This window comes from Streptopelia decaocto (genome assembly GCF_964273445.1).
Source record: "Streptopelia decaocto genome assembly, chromosome: 1".
NCBI classification, from domain to species: domain Eukaryota; kingdom Metazoa; phylum Chordata; class Aves; order Columbiformes; family Columbidae; genus Streptopelia; species Streptopelia decaocto.
Window position 1 is genome coordinate 7,986,507 of NC_138663.1, and position 27,434 is coordinate 8,013,940.

Sequence of the window (27,434 nt, forward strand, 5' to 3'; positions counted from 1 at the left end):
CAGGCCTTTTCATAACGAGATTCACTAATTAACAAGGTACTTTTACTGTAGATACGTAATAAATAAAAAATGTTCCTGCTATTGAGAAGCCAGCTCTTCTGGCATAAACCCCAGCTCTGTACCTCTCACCCATAAGCCATATTTAATCACGCACATAATTTCAATGAAATGAGTGCAACTGCATAAGGAATTCCCTGTCCCAGCAAAGACTAAAACTGGGCCTTTGTGCGCTTCTTTGTAAATCAATGACTTTTAGAGGAGCATTTTTATGTTTATCAACTGATATTACAAAACATATCTGATCCTTCCCATCACTCACTCAAGCACTATACGCAGTGGAGACAAGGAGTTTACTCAGCCCTTTGCTCCACCCATGTTTCAGTTAATTACTCAGCACTCCCTTTTCTTACAGAGCTCTTATCCAGCCACTCTCTGAGAAAAACCTCCACAGGTCCACTCCCCATCACTGACAGAATCACAGGACGGTTGGGGCTGGAAGGGACCTCTGGAGATCATCCAGTCGAACCCACCTGCTAAAGCAGGTTCACCAGAGCAGATCACACAGGAAGGTGTCCAGGTGGGTTTGAATGTCTCCAGAGAAGGAGACTCCACAACCTCTCTGGGCAGCCTGGGCCAGGGCTCTGGCACCTCAAAGTAAAGAAGTTTCTCCTCATGTTTAGATAGAACCTCCTTTTGCCTCAGTCTGTGCCCATTGTCTCTCACGCTGGATGGGCAACTCAACTGACAAAACCTCCAACATCTCCAGCTCCTCATTAGTATTAACACTAATTTTTTTAGGAAGCAGAGAGGCTGCAGCTTCACAGCGGCCTACGACCTGCCTATCTCCTAGCTGCCATGGTCTCATTAACTTGCTGGCTCTAGTGCTCTTCTGGCCCTGCACTGTTCTGCTTCAGCTCCTAACCTGGCAAAAAGCAAGATTCAACAGTTTCCCCAATGAACAGATTATTGCTGGTTCAGCCAGTAGAAAGAATTGGTAAACCAGCCTGAAGAAGAAGGGTGGAGGCCACAACATGCAGTGGCTAGCTCAGCTGAGGCTACCATAGAGCTGTAACTGGAAAGATTTTTGAATGAATAGAATCATAGAATCATTTTGGTTGGAGGAGACCCTCAAGATCATCAAGTTCAACCATAACCTAACTCTGGCACTAAATCATGTCCCTAAGAGCCACCTCCAGGGATGGTGCCTCAACCACCGCCCTGGGCAGCCTGTTCCAGTGCCTGACAACCCTTTCCACAAATAATTTTTTCCTAATATCCAATCTGAACCTCCCTTGGTGCAACTTGAGGCCATTTCCTCTTGTGCTATCACTTATTACTTGGGAGAAGGGACTGACACCCTCCATGCTAATGAAATACTATACAATAAGTTAGAGTGTCATTCCAGTGTTTTTTTTACCCCAAAGGTTAGTGAACTGGTGAGTAGATAACAGGTAAAGCAGCATTTTGCACCTCTGAATGAATACACCGTGCAAACAAACTGGGGGTGGTTATGGCATATTGACATACCCACTCAGCTCCCATTACTAGAGTATCTAAGCACATTAGATTTATTTTTAATTTAGCCTTAAAAGTCTCCTACAAGAAAATATCCCATGTTATAGGTAAGGATCTGAGAAGTAAAAATTACATTTCCAAGAAGCCTGTGAAAATTTGACTTTGAACGATGTGTCAAGAGTGCAGGTTCTCCTGACTCTCCACATAGATTTCTGTCTTACTAGACCATTCCTCCTAACAAGAAGATGATAGGATGATAGAATCATAGAATCACAGAATCATAGTATAGTTTGGGCTGGAAGGGACCTCTAAAGATCATCTTGTCCAGCTTCCCTGTAACGAGCAGGGTCATCTTCAACTAGATCGTTGTCATAGATATACGTGAACGGAACCAGTCGTTGTACCTGCTTGAATCTGCATCAATTTTCGCATGGTCTTGAGCTCCTGAAGAATAGCCTGTAGGGTTGACTGGCAATTACATGTACAGCAGTTTGGTCCAACTGATGAATTCACCATTGGGATTTCTCCTGAAAGAGAGAGGAACGAAATGGGAGAGAGATGATGTAACCCACACAAAAACACCCAAACAACAATTACCAGCAGGTGTTTGAAACTATTATCTATATACCTGATCATGAAATTAGATCCAAAGCAAGAAAGCGAATAATTTTCAACATGGTTTCTTTGAAGAGGAAGGGGCCACTAGGTTTTATCCAATTACTAGTATGTGAAATTATATACAGTTGGAAATGCAGTTACATGGGCTGGAGAAGACTGCTCAGAATGTGAATACAATGAGCTCTTCACAGCAGGGCTCTCTATTGTCAGCCTGGTTCATCTTGAATAACAATAGCACCAAACCTCATTATAAACATACTCACTTTATCACACACACATACAAAAAAAGCCCATCTCCCAGAACAGTCTTACAAAGAATGACGAGTCTGTGTAATAAAGGTTTATACTGCACATTAAATGAGGGCCTAAGAATTTTTGAACTGCTTGAATGTTACATGTGATTCTTTACCATGTGAAGAATTGAGAATGAAAATACAACCCCGTATTCAGAGGAAAAGGAAAACAAAACAAAACAAAACAAGATGGAAAAGAACCACAAGCAAGGAAAGCTTCCAAATCTGGTTTCTGTGTGCTAGGGTGCGATGGTTTTCTATGGCATGTTTTCCAGGCCTGTGACCTACGAGATGGGCTTTCCATAGTTTCCCTTTGAAAATGAATATAGTAGTTCAACAGGTTCTTGTTTTCTAGTAATTCTTACTAGTGTTTAACTGTATTTACACACTTCCAGTTGTAGCCTTTAGCAGTGCTTTTATTACTGCCTTGCTTTCCAGAAGTTTTGCGTTGTAGGCCCTGAATTGGCACAGGCTGCAACAGCTGAGAGATCTCAAGCTTCACCTGAACCGTTGTATCCTGTGCTTTAGTTTAAAATGCTTTAATGCTACAAATAAAAATTTCAAAATTCAACAAAACACCTAGCAGTATCTGCTTGAAACTGACGCCAGAAGTGATGCACCCTCCTTCACCTCAAAATGTGCTTACAGTCATTTAAATTGATGGGTATTTTACTGCTCAAAGTATGCAAGAGGAGGGATGACCATTTTATGAAGATCAGTACAAATGGATCTAGCAAAAATCATCTCGCTTGGTGTCACATGAGGTGGATTTCAGAGAGTGTATTTCCCTTTTTCTTCCATAGCCTGACAGTTATCAGGTGCCATTTAATTATTACCTACTAAAGTGAACATAAGCAACTCATTAATCTTCACTCATAAATCCTCCCATTTATCATTATTACTTTCCCTTTCCTCTAGAGCCAGACCCATTTATTAACAGGTTTGGTTTGTGTTGTTTCATCGGCGCTCCCTGATGCCAGATCCACACAGATCCCCCGACTTCAATCCCCATGTGCAATGGCTAAAAATCTGGCTCACTTTCCCAGTTCTTCCAACATGTCCCTCCATCCTCAAATCTCCCTTCCCAGGTTCTTGTTCTCTACCTCCTTCCATTGAGTCCTTCAGCTCTGATGGAACGTCTATCAGATTTGAGCAAACTGGTGGTTGTTCTCCCAACAGCAAATTACTTCTGAAACTAAACTGATGTATCCCTTAAGGATTGCTGACATCTTCTGGGTGTTGCTCTCCTCCTTTCCTCAGATATTTAGACTGTTCGCACTACTGCAATTATAAATCTTTGTATTTTAAAATATCATCCAAGGACAGAAACTTGTTAATACTGCATTAAGATAAATGGAGCAACTTAAGAATCTCTGCAAACCTAGCAAATGTGAATGCAATAGTTCCACTGGTTTCTTCAGCTGTAACTACATCAACTTTTAAAAAGTAAAAAGCGACCTGAAAAACAGGCTGAGAGTCTCAAATTAAAACACAAAACAGGTTACTGACTCAGCAGGACTCTGCCTAGTTTGATCTGTGTACGCTGTCTGTGTTCCTTTGTACGCTGTCTATTCAAACTGAGAGTTCCTTGGGGCACAGATGGGATTTTATCTTTTCAATGGTCCATAAAGTGTTTAGCCCATTGTTACAAGTACACAGGGGAAAAAAAAATGTTATCTTTAGCTCTGCAGCAGATTACTCAGAATCCTTCAACTTGGCTCCACCAATACCCTTTATCTATCTGTTAAAGGTAGACTTGTAAGTAGATGAGGTTCAAGACTACTTATAATTGAATAGCATCAGCATAACTCTGGACCTTTCAGTAAGACAAGCAGGTACTCCACGAATGGAGTTCTGGGAAATTAGCAGAGTTTTGTTAATAAAAGATAAATACATAGTAAGAACATCCTTCCTCCAGTGCTTTCAATTATTTTAGACTAATAAGCTTCATGGGATAAGGTCCATCTATCCTCTTTCTTGACGAGAATCCAATATTCTAGTGGGATCCTGGAAATAATATGTGAAGGGCTACAGTGGGAGACAGGGCTGGTGGCTTTTGTTTCCTTTTTAACAAAGACTCTACATTGTGGTCAATTGCACATGAAAACTTGGACAAATTGTGTCAGTAAACACCTGTACATCATTCCTGTTGCAATATAACACATTCCTAATGAAAGCACGCAGGCTCCTGATGGAAAACCAGAGGGTCTATTTTCCCACTGAGGCACGGGGGATTTACATTATAATCCCCATTAGCATTGATAGAAATTACCCATGTAAATCTACCATAGGTACTGGAAATGGGAAAAGAGACCACCAATATTTCAAATCAAAGCAGGGTTCTACTGACTTCATACATATTCATGAGGGTTTTTTATTTTCTTTCTATCCTCCCTCTTCTGATCAGCTCCAGTGTCGTAAGAAACATCTTGTAGAGTGTTCTCAGTCATTGTTCCAAGCACTATCTTTATCATTTTTAGAGGACAAAAGCAACCCTTTTCAACTTGTTATAAATCAATTTTTAATTTTAAAAGGAGAGCAGACTTTTTATTTTTATGAAGGAATCTTTAAAGAGCCATCTCCCTCGCTTTTGGAAAGAAGCCAGCAGGCAAATTTGATACCGCCTTGTGTGATTGAGAGAAGGAGACGACACAAATACAGTAGTTGCTTCCTCTGTGTGAGCAGCAAGTAGCCCAGGACAGCGGTTCTTGCAGCTGGATCTCCTGAGAGTGAATCCACCTGGTGTAACATTGCTACAGCAAGTTTACATTTGAAAAGCATGCGAGTGCAATCCACTGAAAATGATCTTGACATAAGCAAAAAGCAATCCAGCTGCTGCATCACTGCTGCATTTGCTTTTCCTTTTCTTTGTTGTTTTGTTGGGTTTTTTTTCCCAATACTATTTCACTACCATCTTCTACACCAGCACCTATTAAATATTGATTCCAGCCTCTCCTTGAGCCATCTTTACCATGTGAGTAGATAACTGTGCTGGTTAAATGGACTTAGATGCCCATTACATTCAAAACTGAGTAATTCAGACAGCCTACAACATATATCTTGGCTTCCTATCCACAAAGGACGGAAGGTTTCTGGGCTCAGACCGCCTACTACAGATGCCTGGACATCTCCCCAGTGATGACCCAGGCCTGACAGCCCCAGGTAATAAGTTTATGTCCTACCTGAACAGTTTTGCTCTGATGAGTTTAAAGAACACGGTAAGTACCAAGGAGAAGTATCTCACTTGGTATATTACTCGGCATTTCTATACCCAGCTTTTAAGGACTTTGTCCATCCTCTGAATAGGACGAGAGGAAATGGCCTCAAGTTGCACCAGGAAATGTTCAGAGTGAACATTAGGAAACATTTCTTCCTGGAAAGGGTTGTCAGGCATTGGAACAGGCTGCCCAGGGCAGTGGTGGAGTCACTATCCCTGGAGGGGTTTAAAAGACATGTAGATGAGGCTCTTAGGGACATGGTTTAGTGCTAGAGTTAGGTGATGGTTGGACTTGATGATCTTAGGGATCTCCTCCAACCAAAACGATTCTATGATTCTATAACATCTAAAATACTGTGTTCAATGTTCAGGGTCCCAATGCAAGGGATGGGGGAATCAGGCATGTTACATTGGCCTCCCAGAAGAGCTACACTCTGGGTGAGGAGGGGTTTCAGAGCCCAGAAACACATCAAAAGTTTTCCTTTCCTAGACACCAGGCTTTGGAGCCAAAGCAGCAAAACCATCCAGCAGTATCACAACACCCCATATGAGGCAGATGCCTCTAACCAAAGAGCTACGCAGATCGTCTTTTCGATGGTGGCCATTAGAGAGGGTCTTGCACCCTTCTTTATGTAATAACCTAAGACTTAATTCCTTTCTGCAGCAGGACAGCTGCAGGGGGAGGGGTGGAAGGTGCCTCCTGGTGCAGTTCCCCAAGAGCTGGGAGCTCGGACATTCTTCCTGACCAGCCCAGGAGGTCGCTCAACCCAACCCTTCTACTGTCTCTAACCTGTAGGAGATCAAAAAACAGCCGAACCTTCACAAAAAAATGGAAATGCTGACACTTTCTTCCATATGGGGCCAAATCCTGTCAACATGTTTTAGCTCACACGCTGAATCAGGCCCCTGAGGGGGTAAAGATGCTGCTCCACCTACTTTCTGGATCTGGGAACCAGGCACCAAAGTTGTGCAGGCTTGGGCACTTCTGGGCATGCAGAGAACCGTCCGAGGGACTCGCAGGGCAAAGCAGGAGATGGGGGATGAATTTTGGGTCCTTCCACATTCAGAAGGTTGTTATGGTGGAATTTTAAGAGCATAGTTTTAGACCTGGATGCTAAATCCCATCAAGTGTTTTCCCTTTCCCCCCTGAACCTGCATCTTAGAAAAAAACCCCACAACTATTTCTTGAATTATAAAATTAATAAATGCAACATATTTCTCCAGGTCATCTGGTACCTCTGTGTGAATTACTGTCTGTACAGAGAAACAGTTAATCTGGTGAGACCTGGAGCTGTATATTTTTTTTAGCGCAGTGACAGTATTTCTTAAAGGACAGTACCGAGAATCATAATATTTTTTTTGTTTGGTTGGTTGGCTGTTGGTTTTTTGTTTTAATCTGTTACAAGCTATGAGAACTTGTTTTCCTTTAGAGGAGGACACACAGCAGATGCTCCAACGGGGAAGTTCGAATATCTTCAGAATTGTCTTGAAATTGATAGTGTTTTCATACACAATCTCACAATTTTTTATTTTCCATAATTTAGAACTGAGATACATTTTTAATATATCCTCCCCTCTCAACTGAATATCAGAAGAAAAGCTTTTTGAATTGAATTTAGATCATTAAGGAAGGCCTTCAGCAATGTGGCAGTAAAACCTCAATTCTCTAGGACTTAAAACGACAAGAGAAAAGCATTATAAGGGCTCACTGCCATCTACTTTAGGGCAGAATTATCTGCCAGTGCAAGATGCCCCATGCTTTATTATGTACTTTTCATAGGTAGACTCCATCATGTCTTTTCTCCAATGGTTCAACTGGAATAAAAGCCTAAGGTTGTGATGGGACTTTGTACCTGAAGTTCAGCAGCCACTTATAAGGCGGATGCTGTCCCCTCGTCAAAGTCAGTAGAATCCTGCTCCGCAAGTGCTGTCACAACAGCGCTACGTTACTCATTGCAAAGAGGAGTGGTAGAGGCTGACATTTAATTAGCTACGAATTTAATAACAATGGCTAAAGTTGTTTTAATAAGCACCGTATAGAAATTAAGCCTTGTAACAGCATTGAGTAATTCTGTCCTATCACCATGAATACATTTTAAAAGCTTAGACAGATGGCAGCAGAATGCACCGTGCCCACTTTCGCACCTTTTCAAAGCGATAACTATGTGCTCATTTTGTAGACTCTGAACTATAACTGATTTCAGTGCAGCGGTACAATAAATCATCACAACAAAGGCAGAAATTGAGTACAGTACAAGGAGAGAGAGAAAAAAATAAAGTATTATACTATTCTCAGTATCTAATGCAGATCATACCATTGGATGCCACGGTTCGCGTTTGATTTTGGAACGTTTTGGATCGAGTTCCGTATTGCCCTGAAAAATGGCTAGATTGGAGTGGTAATTCATTCCATGCCCCGCTCTGTGAAGGGTGAAGGCTCGCCTGGGACTCCGCAGGAGGATTCAGGCGCTGGGCCCAGGCTAAGTCTAAATCTTGGGGCTCCTCCTTCAGTTTTTCTCCTTCTTTGCCAACCCGTTGATAGATTCTTCCAGTGCTGTCATTCAGTAATCTTCTCATCCCTGTAATTTGTTTTTTAATTTCCCGGCTTTCATCTCCTAATGAAAACAGAGCCACAGTTATCACTGTACATTAGCAAAAAAATGGTAATGGGTAGAGATTAGTGATTTTAGATGCCAATAAGAGCTGGAGCGCAAAAAATAAATAAAGAAAGATGAAAAAGAAAAGGGGTGGTTGAGCGGTCGTTGGTGTGTACCAGGCTGCGCTTTAACGCAGCGATGGTTGACATCTCATGGTTGAAAGACCCGCTGAACTTGGCTTTCTTGATGCCCTTTCTAAAGCTTCAATGAGTAAGATTATTTTTCTCCAGAAGGAAATCATAATAGCTAGAGCAGTTTGAGATAAATTCTCCTTTTAAGAGACTGATCCTATTCAGGCGTTGACATCAGTGGATGTTTTCCCATGTAAAGCCTAAAGGATCAGACCTTTTGCATCAGTTTGTTATATGCTGAAAGATAGATCCTACAAATAAAAAAAAAAAAAAACAACACAAAAAACACCACACACACAGAGCAATGCTGCATCTGTTGATTTTAATGAACAGGATCAGTTCCTTAGCCCGCAGAATTTAATAATACTGGATTATACAGGAATAAATTAAAAAGCAGCTAATACGTGTGTAACTCTATATAACCTAACTGCTGGATGTCTTAAAAATGTAGATTATGAAAACAAAATGAAAATATATACAAGAAAAATGTGGCTGTTCCAAATAAATTCAAGGCATTTAAATAATAACAATTACGTACTTTAATACTCCTGGCACCATTTAAGTATTAATTTTACATATGAAACTGCTGATTGCACAATGAATATATATGTTTGGGGCAGATAGTAGCTATTTTGCTCGTTAAAGCATACATTACGATTCACTAGTAATAATGAAGTGTTCATAGCCCCTTCTGAAATCAGAAGCTTCTGTTTTTTTTACCGGTAATGGAAAAATCAAGCATCCTAAGTAAATGGAATAATGAAGATCAAGAAACTGATGAATCAACTTTCCTTTATAGTGTACTTAATACAGCAATATTTGGAAGCCTCTACTCTATTTACATTCTCACTTTCTGAAATAAACCTATTTTTGGAATAGTGAGAGTGCAAAGGAAACTTCAGGAAAAACATATAAACAAACAATTCTCCGAAAAAACCCAAGATGCAACGTGCATCTGGTTCAACAAGGTGTGCTGATGCCAGGCACGTGAACACTTTTATCAACTCGACAGCGCTATTGTGTTGTCTAAACTTAGGCACAGGCTTAGACAGCTGGTTAAGCCAGACATCTGAGAGAGCAGCAAGCCTCTCCCCAACACAAACCAAGCTCAAGGGGGGTAGGACATGCTGCAAGTACCAGGTATGCGCAGTACCGAAAAGAAAGGAGTTTTTGCTCCAGGAGGTGAATAAGCAGGAGGGGAGAGGAGCTGCATGATCCGCTCCAGCCTTGGCCTGGCACAGCGGTTCCCTGGGCCGGCGCCAGTTGGCTCCAACCCACCCCGACCCGGCGAGGAGAGTGGGCGGTTTGCAAGAAATCCCCTAGTCCAAACTTAGAATATACATTTGCCAACCCCATACAGCGACACTCTACCACCACTTCCACTCCAGCTAGAGCAGCAAGAGAAGCCCTTTGCGAGGAAGTTCAGCTCGGTATTTATTTTGCCTGTAAATTTGTGCATGTGGGTGTAATTTAATTAACAAATCACAGCAGCAATTCCTTTAAAATGACTCTTCTTGGCCCCAGCCCAGCCAGGGGTTGACTGTTTGCGGTTCCCAACCTCGAGAGGCCGCAAAGTACCACTGGGCTCCAATTATCGAGATATCCGAACCCGTACACTCAAAGCTGTGTTTCTCCTTTATCTGCCTGCATCCACGCTCTTAACGCACCCACGACCCCAGAACATGAAGCAATCCCTTAACCTCGTACCATTTAGCACCACACCAGGCTCTCAGAGCTTTATGTTAGCAATTCGGATTGGTATTCAATAGCAAAATGCCTCTGGATATCAAAAAAAAAAGAGCTTCCCCCACCTCCTCCTGTCAGGCGTAGCGACTGCATGCTTGTCGGGTGACACATTGTTGGAAAGATTAAATTTCCCTTCCCCAATTACATAAAATATTAATATTAATTGAGCTTATTCAGTCTTGATCCTGGTCCCTTGTTCCTTCATACAGAGGCCTTTCTATGCAGTGACATGAGGATATTTACTTCCAAACAGAAAAAAAAAATCTATATTTACGTTACAGTAAACCCTGAACCTGCATCCTACATAAACATGTCTTTGCATTTGAGTAGCTCTCTACTTAAAACTGGGAGATTCACCCTTTGTGAACTTGTTTATTGGGGGATTTTTTGGGGTTTTTTTTTAGTGCAGGACTATTTGGGGTTTATCTTGTTTGTTTTGTTTGATGGTTTTGTTTTGGTGTTTTTTTTTTCTTTTACAAAATATGTCTTCTGTTTTGTAAGAAAGGGCATGAAAAACATACAGGTATGCCGCTTGACTTAGTCTTCAGTGCGAGTTTACATCCCTCCTCTCCCAACTATGACTTTTTACAGCTTTTAATTTGGAACTGGCCAGTGACAGCAGCGTCCTTCCCGACACCAGTGGAGAGCAGCTGTTGTTACAGCGTCCGAATCCACAGGAACAGCTACAACTTCTCCCTCCCCGGTTATCTCATTTGGCTATTAGCTCTAGAGCCCAAAGATAAGAGTTTTGTTACTGGCTATTCCACTGCTGATGATTTGCACGCATAATAACCATGTAATTTAAAAATAAAACAAAACAAAAAGGGAGATGAGGCACTGAGAGAAAAGCAAACAGATCAAACCACTCTATGGAAGAGCCAGCCTTCCTTTTTAAATGCTGTATGGTATAATAAAGCACCAAAAAAACCAGCTTGTTACATAAAAATCTGCATTACCTATCTGTGAAAAGGCTCCTGAGGTAGATCTTGAGGCCTGAGAGGAGTTGTACATATTTCAGCTTCTCCCTGTACCCCGTACACGTACTGGGGTCCCCAGCTCTCCCAAGGTTTTGCCATTTGAATTCCCCATGTAATCCCTTTGGTTTTACCTGAAACCAATGAATTTACTTGCAAAACACTAAAATACAAAACACTACTCAAAATAGATAAGCATGGCAAACCATAGCCTTATTTAGGAACTTACATGTAAAGATTATAATAGTCATAACAGAAAGGTATTAACAATTTTTTTTAAATTACTATTATAGTTGTTTCTATGACGGCCCCTTATATACAACCTATTTTTTCCACATGGCCTGATTGTAATCTTATAAAACAAAAATAGGCAAAACAAAGCCCTTTCATAAATACTACTTCAAATATTCATAAAAACTAATTTCCCTAAAATTCATTTCAGTCCTTTTCCTTTCTGCAAGTGTACACAGCATAAAAACCTCCTGCTCTGAAAGCCGTAAAGGTCTAAAAATTTAAAACCACACAAATGTAAACCAGAACTGTCCTAGGATTAAGTAGTATCTATGTGCCAAGTGTGCAGCTGTCTGAAGCAACAGACCTGTAAACAACTCCTGTTAACAAAATATTATTGATAATTCATTAATTCCATTCTTTGCCCCATATGCCTGACCATCTTTTCACTACTGCGCTGATTAAACTTCATAGAAATAGAGCACACCGCCTACAAACAAGTTAATGTGCTTTTCCGAATAATTTGTCAAATATTATCATAGTGCTACAAAAATGATAAAATCATAAGCAACCATACCCATTTGTTAAAATATTAATTTTATTCTAGTATTAGAGAACTAGTAAACACACTCGTAATTAATATACGTGCTTTAAAGCGTATAAATGAGGAAATAAAGGTTGGACAATTGTCTGTATTTGATGCTTTCTTCCTCTGACTTATACAAACAAAAAACCATAGTGTCCTCTTGACCCAATATTTTGCAATTAATTTCTTTCTTTTAACATTGATCTTTCTCATATGTTTTGGGCAATATTCATGAGTAGTTGACTTTAAAAAGTCAAATACAGTTTTAAATACAGTTTGATTCTCTGTGAATTAGTGTCTCATTTTATGTTGTGCTGTGTTTTGGCAGACAAAACTCCTAGAGAAACCTTTCGTTTCTTGGCTCTGCAAACAGGGCTTTTTCCTCCACCAGGTTGCCTGCTGAAGGTATGTTGTACCTCACAGCTTTCCGCTTTTGTGTCACACGAGGCTGAAATCGGTGGCTGAGCTCAGAAGCCATTGGGAGGGTAGGAACGGCAGCGACAGACAGCGAGACAGAACATGTGAGCTGCCAACATGAGCCTGGTTTGTGAGGAAACAAATCTCCAGAGGTGAGAAAAAGTGGAAGTCAAAGCATACGGCTCGAAAGCTCAATAAAAGAAGAATAAATAATTGCAAGGGGGTTATATTATCGAACATATTAAATGCTGGTTTATTAGACACCACTCAAATGTTGCCCTTTCTGGAAGAGGGTCAGAAAAACTCGGCTGCCGCGTTGGAAGGTTTTATAAGGGGTAATTTGGAGCAGCTCAAGGAATCAGGAAGCACATATGTACACAGCACATGTCTGCTGAACTCACTGAAACACCTTTTTGAACGTTATGTGGTATTCAAGTATTTCCTTAAAGGGTAGTTATCCCAGAAAGGAGCTAAGCATCCCTTCTTAGCAAAAGCTATACCCACATCAAACAGTAACTTTCAAAGCTCAAGATATTTTTGCCACTCTCATCTTGTACCACAAGTGGCCCTAAACCAGAAAATTATGAAGGTCAGTATGGTGAAGATAGAGGAGCCATGTGCGTGATTCCTTATCAGATCAAAGGTTTCCTAAATCACATGGTGAGTTGTGACTGCTCTGTGGATTATTTGAATGGAGCATCTGTGTCGCTAAACTAATGCGGTAAGCACGCATTTCTCAAATAAGTGATCTCCGGTTTTCGCTGGCGCATAAGAAACTATATTGAACAAGTAACAGAGGCAACAACACGCTCTGCAAATTAAAAACCTAAACCCCAAGTCAGCAGGGAGAGCAGCGGTCACGGACAATGCCAGACGGTCACACAAGAAACATGAGTTATGAGCCGGGGACTTTGACTGCCCTGAGCTAGCACAGAGGGACACTTAAACTGACCTAGGTGAGGCATCTCAGCAGGGCTCTAAAACATCATTTAAAAGCACTTAACGATCCTCCCATCACCATGCAAAGCACTAAGATTATACCTGCAGGAAAACTGGATCACCCTAAAATTAGCCTCTGTACTCCCAAACCAAGCATGGGAGTACACGGGTTGATAGACAACCCTGCCCATAAGACACAGAAATTGATAAGCATCACAGAATCACAGAACTGCTGGGGTTGGAAGGGACCTCTGGAGATCATCCAGTCCAACGCACCTGCTAAAGAAGGTTCACCTAGACTAGATTGCACAGAAATGTGTCCAGGTGGGTTTGAATGTCTCCAGAGAAGGAGACTCCACAACCTCTCTGGGCAGCCTGGTCCAGGGCTCTGGTATCTCAAAGAAAAGAAGTTTCTCCTCATGTTCAGATGGAACCTCCTGTGCTTCAGTCTGTGCCCATTGCCCCTCATCCTATTGTTGGGCATCACTGAAAAGAGTCTGGTCCATCCTCTCGACACCCACCCTTGAAATATTTATAAACATTGATGAGATCCCCTCTCAGCTTCTGTTCTCCAGGCCGAAAAGACCCAGCTCTCTTAGTCTCTTCTCATAAGAAAGATCCTCCAAACTCCTCAGCATCTTCGTAGCCTGCCACTGGACTCCCTCCATGCTGAGGGGCGACCTCATTAATGTGTATAAATATATAAAGGGTGAATGTCATGAGGATGGAGCCAGGTTCTTCCCGATGACAACCAACAGTAGGATGAGGGGTAATGGGTTCAAACTGGAACACAAGAGGTTCCACTTAAATTTGAGAAGAAACTTCTTCACAGTGTGGGTAACAGAGCCCTGGAACAGGCTGCCCAGGAGGGTTGTGGAATCTCCTTCTCTGGAGACATTAAAAACCCGCCTGGACACCTTCCTGTGTAGCCTCATCTGGGTGTTCCTGCTCCGGCAGGGGGATTGGACTGGATGAGCTTTCGAGGTCCCTTCCAGTCCCTGACATTCTATGATTCTGTGATTCCTTGTCCTTAAAGTGGGGAGCCCAGAACTGGACACACAACTCCAGATGTGGCCTCATCAGGGCAGAGCAGAGGAGGAGGAACAACCTCCCTCGACCTGCTGGTCACACTTTTCCTAATGCACCTCAGGTACTATTGGCCTTCTTGGCCACAAGGCCACGCTGTTGACTCATGGCCAACCTGTTGTTGACCAGGACTCCCAAGTCCTTCTCTGCAGAGCTGTTTTCCAGCAGGTCCACCCCAACCCGTAGTGGTGCCTGGGGTTTTTCCTCCCCACAAACATGAATGTCAGCAAAGCACTTTTCAGCATCAAAAACAGGGTCAGGCCCTGGGACCATCCCGGATTTGGGGTTATTTATCTGGAAGCTGGATCAGCCCAGGTGTGCAGGCCACGACTGCCACAAAATAACTTGTAAAGAGCTTGGTGAAACAGTTTCAAAACACTCAACAGGAGCAGATATAGAAGCACAAGGTAACACAGTTTCAAGCCATACTGCAACAGCTAAATCACTCAGGAAAGTACAAGAGAGCAACTGTTCAATGAGTGTATATACTAATGGAGTCATAGAATTTTAAAAAATAATAATAGATATGTAACAACTTTCCCCAGTTCTTGGAAATATCCCAGGTCGAGATCATGCTTCAGCCCCAAAGGGAATTGCTTTATGAAGTTAGATCATTGGAGAACAAAGATATATATAAAAAAAACCCAATGTCATCCTAATTACAGAAGCTACTATTGCAACAATCAATATAAGTCTATTAAAAGTAACAAGTAACCTCACAGACTTGTGTTAAGTCAACTTTTTCTCTGTGAATAAATTGCAAAGGATATAATTTCTGGGACAGAATAAATTCTCGAAATTAGTGAGTAACTTATGCATCGCTCCCCTGCTCCAAGAACACATTATTTATTTTTACCATGACATAGCAAAGTTATTAATCTGCTGCCTTCCATTTCAACAATGTGAAAAGCCGTAAAACGCACAGACACCTGCATTACAGTACATTTCAGTTCCACTTTATATCAGTCATAAACATCTCTGTTTTGGACATCTCTTCAAAACAAATGCTCTAAGCACACTGTGCGCGGCATTCGATTTTATGAAACTATAAAAGTTCTTCACCGTTAATTACACAGACAAATGTCTCATCACACATTTGGTTACCAGGATAATATAATTAGTTTTCTACATTAACCTTTCAAACGTAGGGCCTGAATTTCAAGTTGAAAGCATTGTAAAAACACTCAGTCTGGAGGTATATTGTATTTCAGCTTTTTTTAGTGATGATAATAAAATATTAAGGCTGGAAAAAAAACTCAAAAAAAACAAAAAACAACAATGTGGTGTATGCAAGAGACACTTTTTTATAGACAAGTGAGGTTTAACCAGCGTTGTCCACAAGATCTGGATGTACAGTCCCCTCAAGGGTTTGTCCAAGTCTGGCCTAGAAGTCCTGGGAAAGAAGGTTTATGCTGATAACTGGTAAAAGTTGAAGTCGCGTCTGTCTTAAATCTTGTCCATACTCAAGGTTTAAGCCCTTCACTTTGGGCTGCCTCCTCCTTTTCAGGTCGAGCAGTCTCTCTCAGTATCAGATAACTAAGCCCTTTCCTTCAGAACAAAAGACATGCCAGACCTCACCTACAAAACTCCATAGTGATATATCCCCCCCGAATTTTGCAAACTCCTCTGCTGCATCACACCAGCAACCTTCCTAAGCTTCCCAAGATCCATTCGAAAAGCAGTTGGGCTTTATTTTATCACAACGAGAGGTCACGTCCAGCACCATGTTCATATAATTGTGCTGAAGCTTCCTCCAATTTGCAGCTTATGTTGATACAAAGCCTTGTTTTGCCCACCTGTGCTGCTGCAAAAAAATACCATCCAGGTTCAACAGGTCTTTCCAGACACTTGATCCCTAATTCATCTGCATGTTAAACAAATGGATTCTTCTGATTTACTCATCTACCCTAGAAGCTCCCCTCTTTGAGAGTGCACCTCTTCATTTTGAGTTCATTGTTCTCAGCTGCGCAAGCGAAACACAGACACATCCCAGTCCTGATAAGGCTCCACTCGTTCATAAAATGGCATTAACATTTCACCTTTTCTGAAGGTAACAGTTTCAATGATGTGTTTCAGCATCCGCTCACATACTAAAAGTTGCTCCACGCTGAGGTTTCAACAGCTGAGCCCATGGATCAGTTAAAACACCTGAATTGGAGAACTTGACTCTAAACCAACAAGTTGAAGTGAACATCCTTCTGGGATGAATTTTAGCATAAAACACTGAAAAAAATGAAGCGGTGATTATACCCTGAGACTCCTTATCAGTGGACAGAACACTAAGCTGGGGAATGTGTTGTGATCCTACCATCCTTGGAGCACAATGAAAAATTACTCCATGCAATGCAAAATTTTTTAAAGGAAAGCTGGAATGCCAAATGCCACTCATCTCAGATCCCTGAAGAAAGGTGGGAGCTCTGATTTAAAGTGCTTTCAGTTGAGTTCAGTCCGTGACACTTTTCCTACAACTCAGATCAGTGCCTTCGTCACCAGGAATCTGCACAGAAGTGGACACCAAAGTAACCTTTTGAAAATAAAGTGGAGGATGCTTTGTGAGCTCTGAGTAACATACTGAAGTGAACCAAACCCTCCAAGGGAAAAAAAAATGCATCATCTACAAATCTTGCTTGGTCCTATGTCTTTCAGTCTTGTCAAAAACAACACGATTTTAGGAAACCTGAAAGCTGGACAACGTGAAGGAACAGCACCTTTTGCTTTCCACAGCAACAGAAGGTGGGCTCCCAGGACTCTGCACTTCAGTGCCTGGTAAGGAAGAGCCTTGATACAGCTCATATTCTTAAAGGTTACATTCAGACCGGCTCTTGAAATAGGTGAACTTCAGGGACTTAAATGCCAGAGCACATTCAGTCACAATGAAAAGCTGGGCATACTCAAAATGCGCCCAAAACCAAACCCAAAGACAATACAGCCAATCCAAAACTCAAAATCAATTGGTCTGACTCAGGCAGGGGTGTCGAAGCACAGACTCCTGCATGTTCTCAGAATCACTCTGGCTTAAGCAAGTAGATGCTCAACTCCTGCCAAAGTTTTATATGACTTAGAGTTGGAAGAGAAAGCATTCAAAGTAAACCTCTGGTGGAGCTCAATCCATCAGGTTTATCAGACTTCACCAAAAGTGCTTACAGAACACGAAATCCAAACACAAAGCACAGCAGCCACCTTTGTTTTTCCCTGGAAATGGGTGTAGGGAAGAAATATTTGCTCAAGATCCTAATGGCGAGAAGCTGAGAAGGGATTTTAACACAGCTCTCACCCCTGTGTAAATATTACAACCATCAGAAGATTCCACGCTGCCCAAGACGTCCTCCTTTTCTCTCCCAGTTGCTGCTGACCTCTAGAAGAGGACGTGGCACTAGGAATTAAGGGGACAAAGGTACTTTGCGTGCAGATTGACATCAGGTGTCGCTTCAGGCGTTCGGGACCCACGCGTCTTGCTGCTTCCAGGGGGCAACAGGCGCAGACTACAGAAATCTTAAACCACCCTACAAAAAGGTTTAGGCTGCTGGTGCAGTTCAGTAGAGGCAGGCACCTCCATATTTCTCGCTGCTTTTTTCGAACCCTAAGCAAGGTGTCCAAGAACTTGCTTTATACAGCAAGAGTCATTACTGTAGCTCAAAAACGTGGCCCTCGCTCCTCTGAATTTTGCCCACCAAATTTCTGCCAAGAGGTGCAAGTACCCAGGTGGAGTCCTAAATGCAACAGGAGGGAGGTGGAATCAGGAAAAGAAGCAGCACTCTGCTGCTGAGGAGTTATATGGGACAAAAAGCACACAGACAAGAAAGATAAAGGTTCACTGATAAACAGTCCCACCATGCTGCAGTATATATCATGCTGCAGACTCTGTATTACTTCTCTGCTTTCTTTACACATTTTTAACTGTTGATTTAATTTAATTTTGCCATGGTAAGATTAGCAGGCAGGCTACAGAGGTGAAAGGACATTACATTAAGACAGCGCATTAATCCTCTATCCCACCCAAGGCAGAAGCAAAACCAAACAAATAGCGGCTTCCTGGAAATTGAATTTCTGTTATCCAGATGTCAAAGATGTAATACCCCTATTACACAAACTATTGCCAGTGAAGCATGCCAGCGAATGTGCAATGTAAATGGGGTGAGCACAGAGCTGCAAAACTGCAGAGTCAGCATCTGGCTCTCTGACTGAGTGATAATTAGCACTGTGTGTAGACACTAATAAACATTTATGTCTGAAATTACAACTTTTAGCAGTGTTAATAAAGGATATATTGGCAATTCGTAGGATAAAAGGGTCTTGAAAAGAACGTCATATTAAACAATGGCAGGCGTTTCCTGTGCTTGCACAGAGATTTTTTCCTCCCTAATTGCAAATGGCCACGCTATATTGCTTGGAAATTAATCAACACAAGCACATACCTAAAAAAACTGGTTGTGTTTCTTTGGTCTCCCCATTAACATCATTGCTGCAGTCAGAGATCTTATATATCTCATGATGGTAATCTGGAATGAAAAACGATAAAAAAAATTAGAACTCAAGTGATCTGGAAAAAATGAACACTGAACACATTGCTACGGTTTTACTACATAATTTATCAATATATCTGTAGTTTATTTCATGTACATGAAATTAACCACAGAAAACGTGCTCTGTATCAGCACCTCTTAAAAAAACTTTGCTCACACAGGAGAGACTCAGCTCAAGTATTTCACAGATTTTAAGGAATAGCTACGCCTGCCCTAAATTACGGTGTTCATTTTCACAGCAAATTATCCCACCAGATGCCAATTATCTGGCTTCTTGCTTTACAGATGGAAAGCTGATTTATAATGAAAACTTTACCTTTCCAGAGACTAAGGGGAAACTTTCAAACTTGAACTCAATCAGAACATCAGCAGCGTACGTTAGGGCTGCATCGTTCCGCTGTACTGACTCATTTTGGTCTCACTGGCCTCCGAATTTTGCAGAAAGGAGGATCAGGGACACCTTAGGATGTTCACCTATAGAAACCAGCATCTGTGATGACCCTAAGAATAAACACTAGCATCTCTTATTCAGAGACATTACGCGATTAAAAAAAGATACAAATAAAAAAATTCACCATTGAATTTCTATTTCAAATAAAAGAATATTTTTTGCAAAGGTTTCTGCCATAATCCCAGGCAGGTGTTCAGTAAAACCAGAGCTTTGCTTACATGTGTGTACAGAGGGAATAGTAAGTCCAAGGAACAAAAAAATGTCTACAGGCAGCTCTCCTGGATGCTATTTCTGACTCTGCTACTGGCACACACTTCATCCTTCGGCAAATCGCTCAAGACTGAACAATATATTCAGTGTCTAGAAACAGCCACCTCCCCACCTAACTCCTTAACGCCCTCCCAGTTCCCAACACTCTCTGCTACTCCCTCCATAAACTGGTTTTTGTGTTTACCCGCCTCACAAAAAGTGGGGTAGAGATTAATTCACGGAAAAGCACTTTGCGGGACTCACTTAAAAGGCAGAACAGAAACAGAGGGTGGCACAAGCTGCTCCTCCTTCCACGAGCAGCACACCTGCACCTCTGACAAAAAAGCCACAGGATCAGAAAGGTCTCCTGGAAGCCAAACTTTTTTGATTTGCTGTTTATTTGTACAGCACGACTGTCTTGAGGGCACAAGAGGAGGAACAACCCAGTAAGTAAACTAGAATCAAGCCTGACACAGCGACGCAAAAGAAAGAAAAGGGGCTGGAAAGAAAATGAGAGGAAAAAAAAACCCACAGCAGGGAGTTGGAGAGGTCAGCGATGAGGTGCTACCATCTGCCTTCCAAGCACACCCAGCAAGTGAAATGGTTAAAGGTGAAGTTTGAGATACAAAGTTGAGGAAGTAAAGGCTTCTTTCACAAGGCTAAAACTATGGGATTTGTGCCGACTGCTTTCCGTGGTCATCAGATGTCCTGTTGAGGAGGGGAGTGATGGAGTGGCTTGGTGGGCACCAGGTGTCCAGCCAAGGTCAACCCACCACACTCTGCATTTCCATCCTCCCAAGGGTGTCTGAGACCTGCTGGGAGTATGTGGAGACCATAAATTAAATGACTTGCAGACTCACGGTCCTTAGATATATACATTACATGTGGTTTCTTCTCAAGGCACTTCCCTCTGTACCTTCTGATCTACAGCTGCTGCCTTAAAGTCACCACATTTCACCCCCAAGGCAGCTGGCTTTTAGTGCAGGAATGCATTTCCTCTTGATTATTGATCATCTCGATAAGGTGCTCTGAAGTTTTTTGGGGGACAGAACAAGCAATGTGGGCACACATCACTAACAGATGGTGTGTTACCAACAAATCGACACACTGCACACGTTTATCTTCGCTTCCCTTCTTCTGCCTCAGATGTTACAGTCCAGGCACTGCAAAATCCATATCAATTTCACAACAGTAAACACTAAACTGTGACATTATGGAATGACTCCAAGCAAGAGGCAAAGGCCAATTACAAGAGACAACTATTTATACATAATTATCTTTCTAATCAACTGTGATAGAAGAAGAGTATGCCAGTGCAGACACACATGCAAAATGTGATTTTCATCTCCTCCACTCTCAAAGTACAAAGATATAATTTTATCTCTAGGATGTGTTTTCAGTGTAGTTTTCTATTTGACTTTCCAGGTCCAAAAAGAGACCCCAGATAAAATAAGAATTACCAAAAATGTTCCATCATAACTGAATTTACCTATTAAAACAAGGGTGAATAGATATTGCCTTATACAGTGAGGCATACCTAAGCCTGTAAGAACGGCAATCGAGAACGTGCAAAACAGTCATCTATTTCTGATAGCACACATATTCTTTCTACAGCTCCACTAAGACAGAAATAAAACCAAGTCCTCAATTGCAGTTTTGCTTTTCCACATGTTTCACCCCCCCCAGGCTCCAGCCCAGTCCTGTAATAACTCTGCCTCTGAGCCGGGAGCATGTTCGATATCAAAACCCCACAAACCAAAGCTGTTCTCCACAAAAATCAAACCCCTGGATAGGTTTGCTAATCCATACAGACATGCAACGTCTCAGACAAGTCTGACAAGTCACTGCCCCTCTAGTTTTTAAACAGGGAGTATGTGCAGGGAACCAGACCCCCCCAATGACAATACAGTAGTCACTAATTTACTATTCCTACCAAAGGAGTTTATTTCCATCTCTAAATTTCTTCGCGTGGGACATGATTTTGCCAAGCGCCTGCAACGACATCACTCTCCAGCCAGCGAGTCGTAACACTCGCATGTGTGTGTCCCCCATTTCCCAAGTGTGACATTACACCCAAGCAGTCACCTGCCTTGAACTTGGCATGCAGGACACACACGGCGCTTCATGGAGACATTCCCGGCCAACACTTGGAAACACAAAAGGAAAAGAGATCTCAAGTCAAATCCACTGGTGCAAAAAGATCTCATCGGCCAGAGAAGGGGTAAAACACACAACAAAATAAATCCCTACGGCTGGGAAATCCACCTGTTAAAATGACCAGTAGCGCCTGTGTCTTTTTTTCTAATTAAAAAAAAAGCCCAACAACAAGACTGAAACAGAGAGCTGTGCTTCTTCCCTGACATGAATCCAAATATTTCTCCCCACGATCCCTTTCCAAATATCCTCTTTCCCAAAAGCAAACACACCCCGAACGAACAAGTTACACGCCAGCGGCTCTCCCCTGCCCACGGACAATTAATTAGCTGCGTGGATTTTTAATAAAGCAACCTCTATTCGGCTCTCCTTTGAAATACGCGGATGTACGCAGCCAAGGGGAGGAAAAAAATAAAAACCCACCCAAAACACAATAAATCCACAGGAGTTGAATACTAAGAAGGTCCGTTGCTGCTCAAGTGTCAATATTTTCTGCTCGCTTCCCCATTTTCCTTGTTTCTCCCCCCAACCCAAGGAGGATTTACCACGAAACACGACCCAACTTTATTTTGTGCAAGATCTGTCTGGAAAAAAAAAAAAATAATATAACAGGTCCACCTTTCTAAAGGGGGGGGTGGGGGTGTGTGTCTGTTTTTGCAACAACATGAAACACACATTAAAAAAAAAAAAAAAAAAGAGAGAAAAGGGGGGGGGATAAAAGAAATAAATAAAAGGCGTGCAATGGTTTCGGGGAGTTGAAGCGGAGGATTGCGGAGTTAAATAACAGAGCCGGGGAGGGAGAGGCGGCCGGGGGGGCGGCAGCCCGGGCGTTTCGTAACCCCCCGATCCCCCCGGGGCAAAACTCGGGGCTGCCCCCGGCCAGGGAACAAAGCCCCCGCCGCCCTTACCTTCGTTGATCAGTTTAAAGCTTTGGGATTTCCTGCTTCTTTTCCTCTGGGTGAACTCCATGGTGCGGGCAGGAAGGAGCGGTGGCAGGACCAAGGTCCGTCTCTTTAATCAGCAAAAAAAACCCCAACCAAAACCACGCGGGGGTTGGGGAGACGGCGGCTGAATAAAAGGATCCGGGACAAGTTGGCTCCCCCGTCACCTCCCGCCCTAAAGTTTGAGGGGAAAGCGGGGGATGCCCCGCGGGGGCGATGCCGCCCAGCGCCGCCGCCTTCCCCCCCGCGCCGGCTGCGCGGCCGCGGCCCCGGCGGCGAAGGGCGGCCCGCAATGGCTCGCCGCCGGCTCCGGGACCCCGGTGCCACCTGCTGGGGAAGGCGGCGCGCAGCCCGGCGGCGGTTCCGCCAAGCCCCGGCCGTAAGCCGCCACCCCGGGGCCGGCCCGTCGCCACCACGACACGCCGGGGGACGGGGCGGCCGGGCGGCGGTGATGGCGGGGGGGGGGGTTGGAGGGAGAGGGGCTGAGAGGGCAGCGCCATTTTGTGTCCCCCCTCCCGCCGCTTCCGCCCCCCGCCGCTCCCCGCACACCCCTCCCGCCCACCTCACGGGCACTCGGCGCTCCCCCTGCCGTGCCCCGCCGCCGACACACGTTCCCCTGCCCGCCCCCCGGGACACCGCTGCGGCTCTCCGGGCGAGCAGGGGGGGTGCCCGGCCGTGAGGGAGCGGCGGCCTCTCGGCGCGGCCTTGCGCCGCCGCCGGGCGCTGGGGCCGCCCCGCTGCCTGCGGGCCCTGAGGGGCTGAGGGGACGAAACGCTTCGTGTTTGGCGGGAGCGGAGACGCTCCCCGAACCGAGGTCCTGCGGGGATGGGGTTGAACTTGGTGGCGTGGGGAAAGTGAGGTGAAACCCAGGAGCGGGGCTCGGCCGGTGCTAACAGCCGCTTGTGCCGGTGGTTTACAGTAATTCCCACCCGCTTGTGCCGTGGACCGAGGCCCGGAGGAGCGCGCTGGGCTGAGGGATGCTGCGCTTCCACCCTATCAGCCAAACGTGGAGCGCTTTAGCAAGAGGAGAAGAGTCTCAGTCTTCCAGATGAATGAGATTTTAGCACGTCTGGCAGCCCCTCTCATGGTCCCCTCGGCCGCACAGGTGGCCCAGACACATCTGAAATCAGCGCTGTCATTTATTCACCGCTCCACGCCTTCGGCCGGACTTCCAGTTCACTTAACTGCGCTAAGTCTGTTCCTGGAGCAGCGTTTTTCTTACTTAGTCAAGAGTGCTTTTGCCTAAATTAGTTTGTGGTGTGTAAGGAGCCATGGCAAGATAATAGTTTCTTACATGGTGTACCTTTTTTATTTCTTTTACAGTCAAGAGTGCTTTTGCCTGTAGAGGAAGGACCCAGGATTTTACAGTTATGACTACAGAAAACTGCAAACACAGCTCCAGATCGTCATCTTGTGTTTTAAGCGTAGTCAGGCTTTGTTATGACAAGGAGAAGAGTATGTGATACTTGCGTACGCCTACTCGAACAGATGCAAATGCAGATTTTTCCCTTGGCCTCGTCAGGGTACCCAGGAGAATCCCATTGGCTCCAGTGATATTGACTGACCCTCTCGCATGGAATAAGGAAATAAAATTAGTAAGGGGAAAGCAAATTGAATATTGACCATGGCAATTTGTATCCTAACTGTGAGCGCAGACAAAGTCAGACCCGAATTCTCTTGTGCAAGGTGCTGTCCAAACAATACACAGACAATATACCCGGTTCCAGAAAAGCAAAATCAGGAAATAGGGTTAATGGTGAAGCAATATCAGAAAAAAATGGTGAAGCAAAATCAGGAAATAGGCTTAATGGGGAAGCAATATCAGAAAATATGTTTAATGGTAAAATTTATTAGACTCTGGAAAATTAAATTCATGAGGGAGGTTATGGAAACCTCACAGATTGGGTAAGGGTGTAATTTTCTATTAAATTGCTAAGTGGAAAATCCCAGAGGCAATCAATATGCTACTTCTGGAATTTTCCTAAACTTCACTATAAGACTTTGTGAAAGGAAACTGGGCTAACGTACTATTTAAAATCCTGCATTATATATTTTTGGGAGGATGCTGAAGCAGCAAAGGTAGATGGATGTCATATGCTGCTTGCGAAGTTGTGTGGGTCCAATTAATCGCTGGTACAGCGCAGTGAAGCCAAATCTGAAATGCAGCAGCAGTGTGTCTAAATTTTGTGTACAAAAAAAGTATTTTCACTTCTTTTTTTCTTCGCCATCCCAAACCAGTTTGCTGATTCCTGTCTGCAAGCTTTATTTACAAGACTTGGACTGTCGCTGAAACTACTGTGTTTGACTCCCATCCTTCCTGGGACAATAGGAGAATTTTTATAAAGCATAAGGCCTTCATTTACTGTTCAACTCACATGATAGGCTTTATCCTGCATTTACCAAAGGAATGTGCTACAAAAGTAAAAAAAGTATTTTCTGTTTTCCTCTGTTGCTCAATTTTGTGAAACATATTGGAGTATAATTTATGAAAAAATGATGGCAGTGTTTTATCAACTGCTGTCTTTCTCCTTTCAGTTCTTCCTTCTCTGTGTTGGATTTATTTTTTTTTGCTTAAAGGGACACTCATGATTCAAGATCACATTTCAGTCTGGATGCTGCACACTGCAGTTTTAAGTAACATTTTATGGGAGTTAACACATCCCCTTTTTCATTAGTATGTCTCGTTTTGCTTCTTGTGAATTAAAGAGATTCACTCTTTTCTTCATGCAGAATGAGCCTGATCCTGCAAACGCACCTCATTATGGTTATCCAAAGGAGTAAATATGTACATTTTAATTTATGAAAGTATTAGCCAGTTTGGATACCTGGGCCCTGATCCTCTCGTCTGCATAGAAGTGAATTAGAAACGAGGACAAGGTGACTTTAGGTCAAAGTCTTCACACAACACGGAGGAGGATCCCGTAGCTGATACCCCAAGCTTTCCATCTTTTATACCACTGAAGTTTCTCAGCCACGACTTAGGGAAAATCTACTCCAAGAACAAAAAAACTCCCGTGTACAGTAAGTCATGAGGCTGTTCTGGGGAGTTTTGGGGTGGGTTATCCTACATCTGCTCCTTTGTGACTGGCCACCATGGCGTTATTGGAGCTGGAGAAACCCCGAGATGAAAGTCGTCTTTATTCCCTTAGAATGGTGCCTTGTGTCACCCCGCTCGCCGGCTGCGGCAGCCAAGTCACTTGGGATGAAGCGCTCTGGCTCCCAGGCGCAATCAGCTTTTAATTTCATCTTGCATTTCAGTTCCTGTCTCAGTATCGGATTGTTATTATTACATATCAAGTACCCATTGTTCCTTTTGTGTTTTTTTTTCTGGTGAAAATATGGAAAATTCAGAGCATTTTGTATATATTAATGCATAGTCGCAAAGTATCCTCTATCAAACCATTTATAATATGTTTTTCAAAACACCATGAAATTAGCCAACTAAGTAAGGGCTTTATCTTACAACATATTCCAGGTCAATGTGATTATCCCTGACTATTTCCTAGTTACCATTTTATTATGCCACAAATTACTCTCAAAATATCCCCTCCCCCTTTTATCTGATGGTAATTTTCCCAACGATTTTCTGGTTGTGTAAATGCCTTTTTTTCATTTCAGATGCTAGATCATGAGCTAACCAATTAAATATAAATAATCTAGTAACACTTCAGTATTAACAGCAGCAGTTCTCTTCACATCAGGATGTCCCAAACTTTTTCTTTGCTTCCAGGCTCGCAGTTGTGTCCCGTTAATTACAATATTTTGATTACTATTCAGAAAGGATGGTGTCGGTCAAAGAAGACTGAAGAATTCTAGAGTTGAGGAGAATGATATGGGTGTACTAAGAGCTCCTTCAGCTTTTCAGTTGGAAAAGTTATACTGGAAAAGAGTTTTAGAAAGCTGACGATTTGATCTGAGGCTTTAAGTGTAACGTCAAGGAATCCATGCGAGGCTGGGTGAAGCGGGACCAGCTGCCGACTGTCATATTATTAATGATAACACTGTGATTTTTTTCTCGTCTCAGAGCCTGGAAAAGTTCAGTGTGGTGTTAAGAAGCAGGAGAAGGGTGAAGAGGTAAATCAGAGATCAGGAGCTGCGCAGGTGACAGGTTAATAGGTTAGCTCTTTTCGTTAATTATGTGTAATGAATGTTGTTGAGGATTTTATAAACTGTGGTAACGTTTTTCCCTTGCAGGCTTCCAGGGATGTTTTTGTGGTAATACAAAATATGTAGGCAGTGCTTCTTCCCAGCTCCCAACTTGACAATGGGTCTTGTTGATTCTGTCCTGTCTTGCCACAAACTGTCCTTTGCAAGGGGTTTCATGTTGGTGTATCCAGGGATTGGGGCATTTCTGGATGTCTGAAGCTAGGAGTGGAGTTTAACTGCTTTTCTGAGCTCTCTTAACTTCTTATTTCGGTTCCACCACTTGACACTTTCTTATGCCTCCATCCTGACTCTCTTTTCACTTTGGAACACTGTTTTGAAACGGCTTCTTGTGCATTCTGCTGCTTGTTAATCTTCCTCATACAAATTTAAAAGGAAAAGCTACAGGACAGACCAATGTTTTCATCTGTTTGCAAGCTCAGGGAGACCAAAACATTCCAGAACTGTTTCAACAATGAAGAATATAACTGAATCTGTATACAAAGTGTTCTTTGTGTGTGTTGTTACAAACCCTCTGTATATTTCTGTATCGGAATGCAAAC

General features: G+C 43.0%; 1 protein-coding gene across 6 annotated transcripts in view; it reads right to left on the reverse strand.

The window, feature by feature from the left end:
* The window catches only part of BEND7 (BEN domain containing 7), a 49,784-nt gene extending 26,332 nt beyond the window's left edge, over nucleotides 1-23,452 (reverse strand). Inside the window, exons 1-6 of one of the 6 annotated variants that reach the window (XM_082043075.1) lie at nucleotides 23,291-23,452; nucleotides 22,696-22,798; nucleotides 21,723-21,779; nucleotides 18,826-18,909; nucleotides 7,959-8,258; nucleotides 1,920-2,042 (exon numbers count right to left, since the gene is read on the reverse strand). In XM_082043075.1, coding sequence (XP_081899201.1) covers nucleotides 1,920-2,042; nucleotides 7,959-8,258; nucleotides 18,826-18,909; nucleotides 21,723-21,779; nucleotides 22,696-22,756 — 625 coding nt within the window. In that variant the 5' untranslated portion in view covers nucleotides 22,757-22,798; nucleotides 23,291-23,452. Of the gene's footprint in view, nucleotides 1-1,919; nucleotides 2,043-7,958; nucleotides 8,259-18,825; nucleotides 18,910-21,722; nucleotides 21,780-22,695; nucleotides 23,165-23,290 lie in introns of those variants that run through there. The other 5 variants (XM_082043078.1, XM_082043076.1, XM_082043074.1 and 2 more) reach the window with 5 other exon arrangements.
* Nucleotides 23,453-27,434: the final 3,982 nt, after the last annotated feature.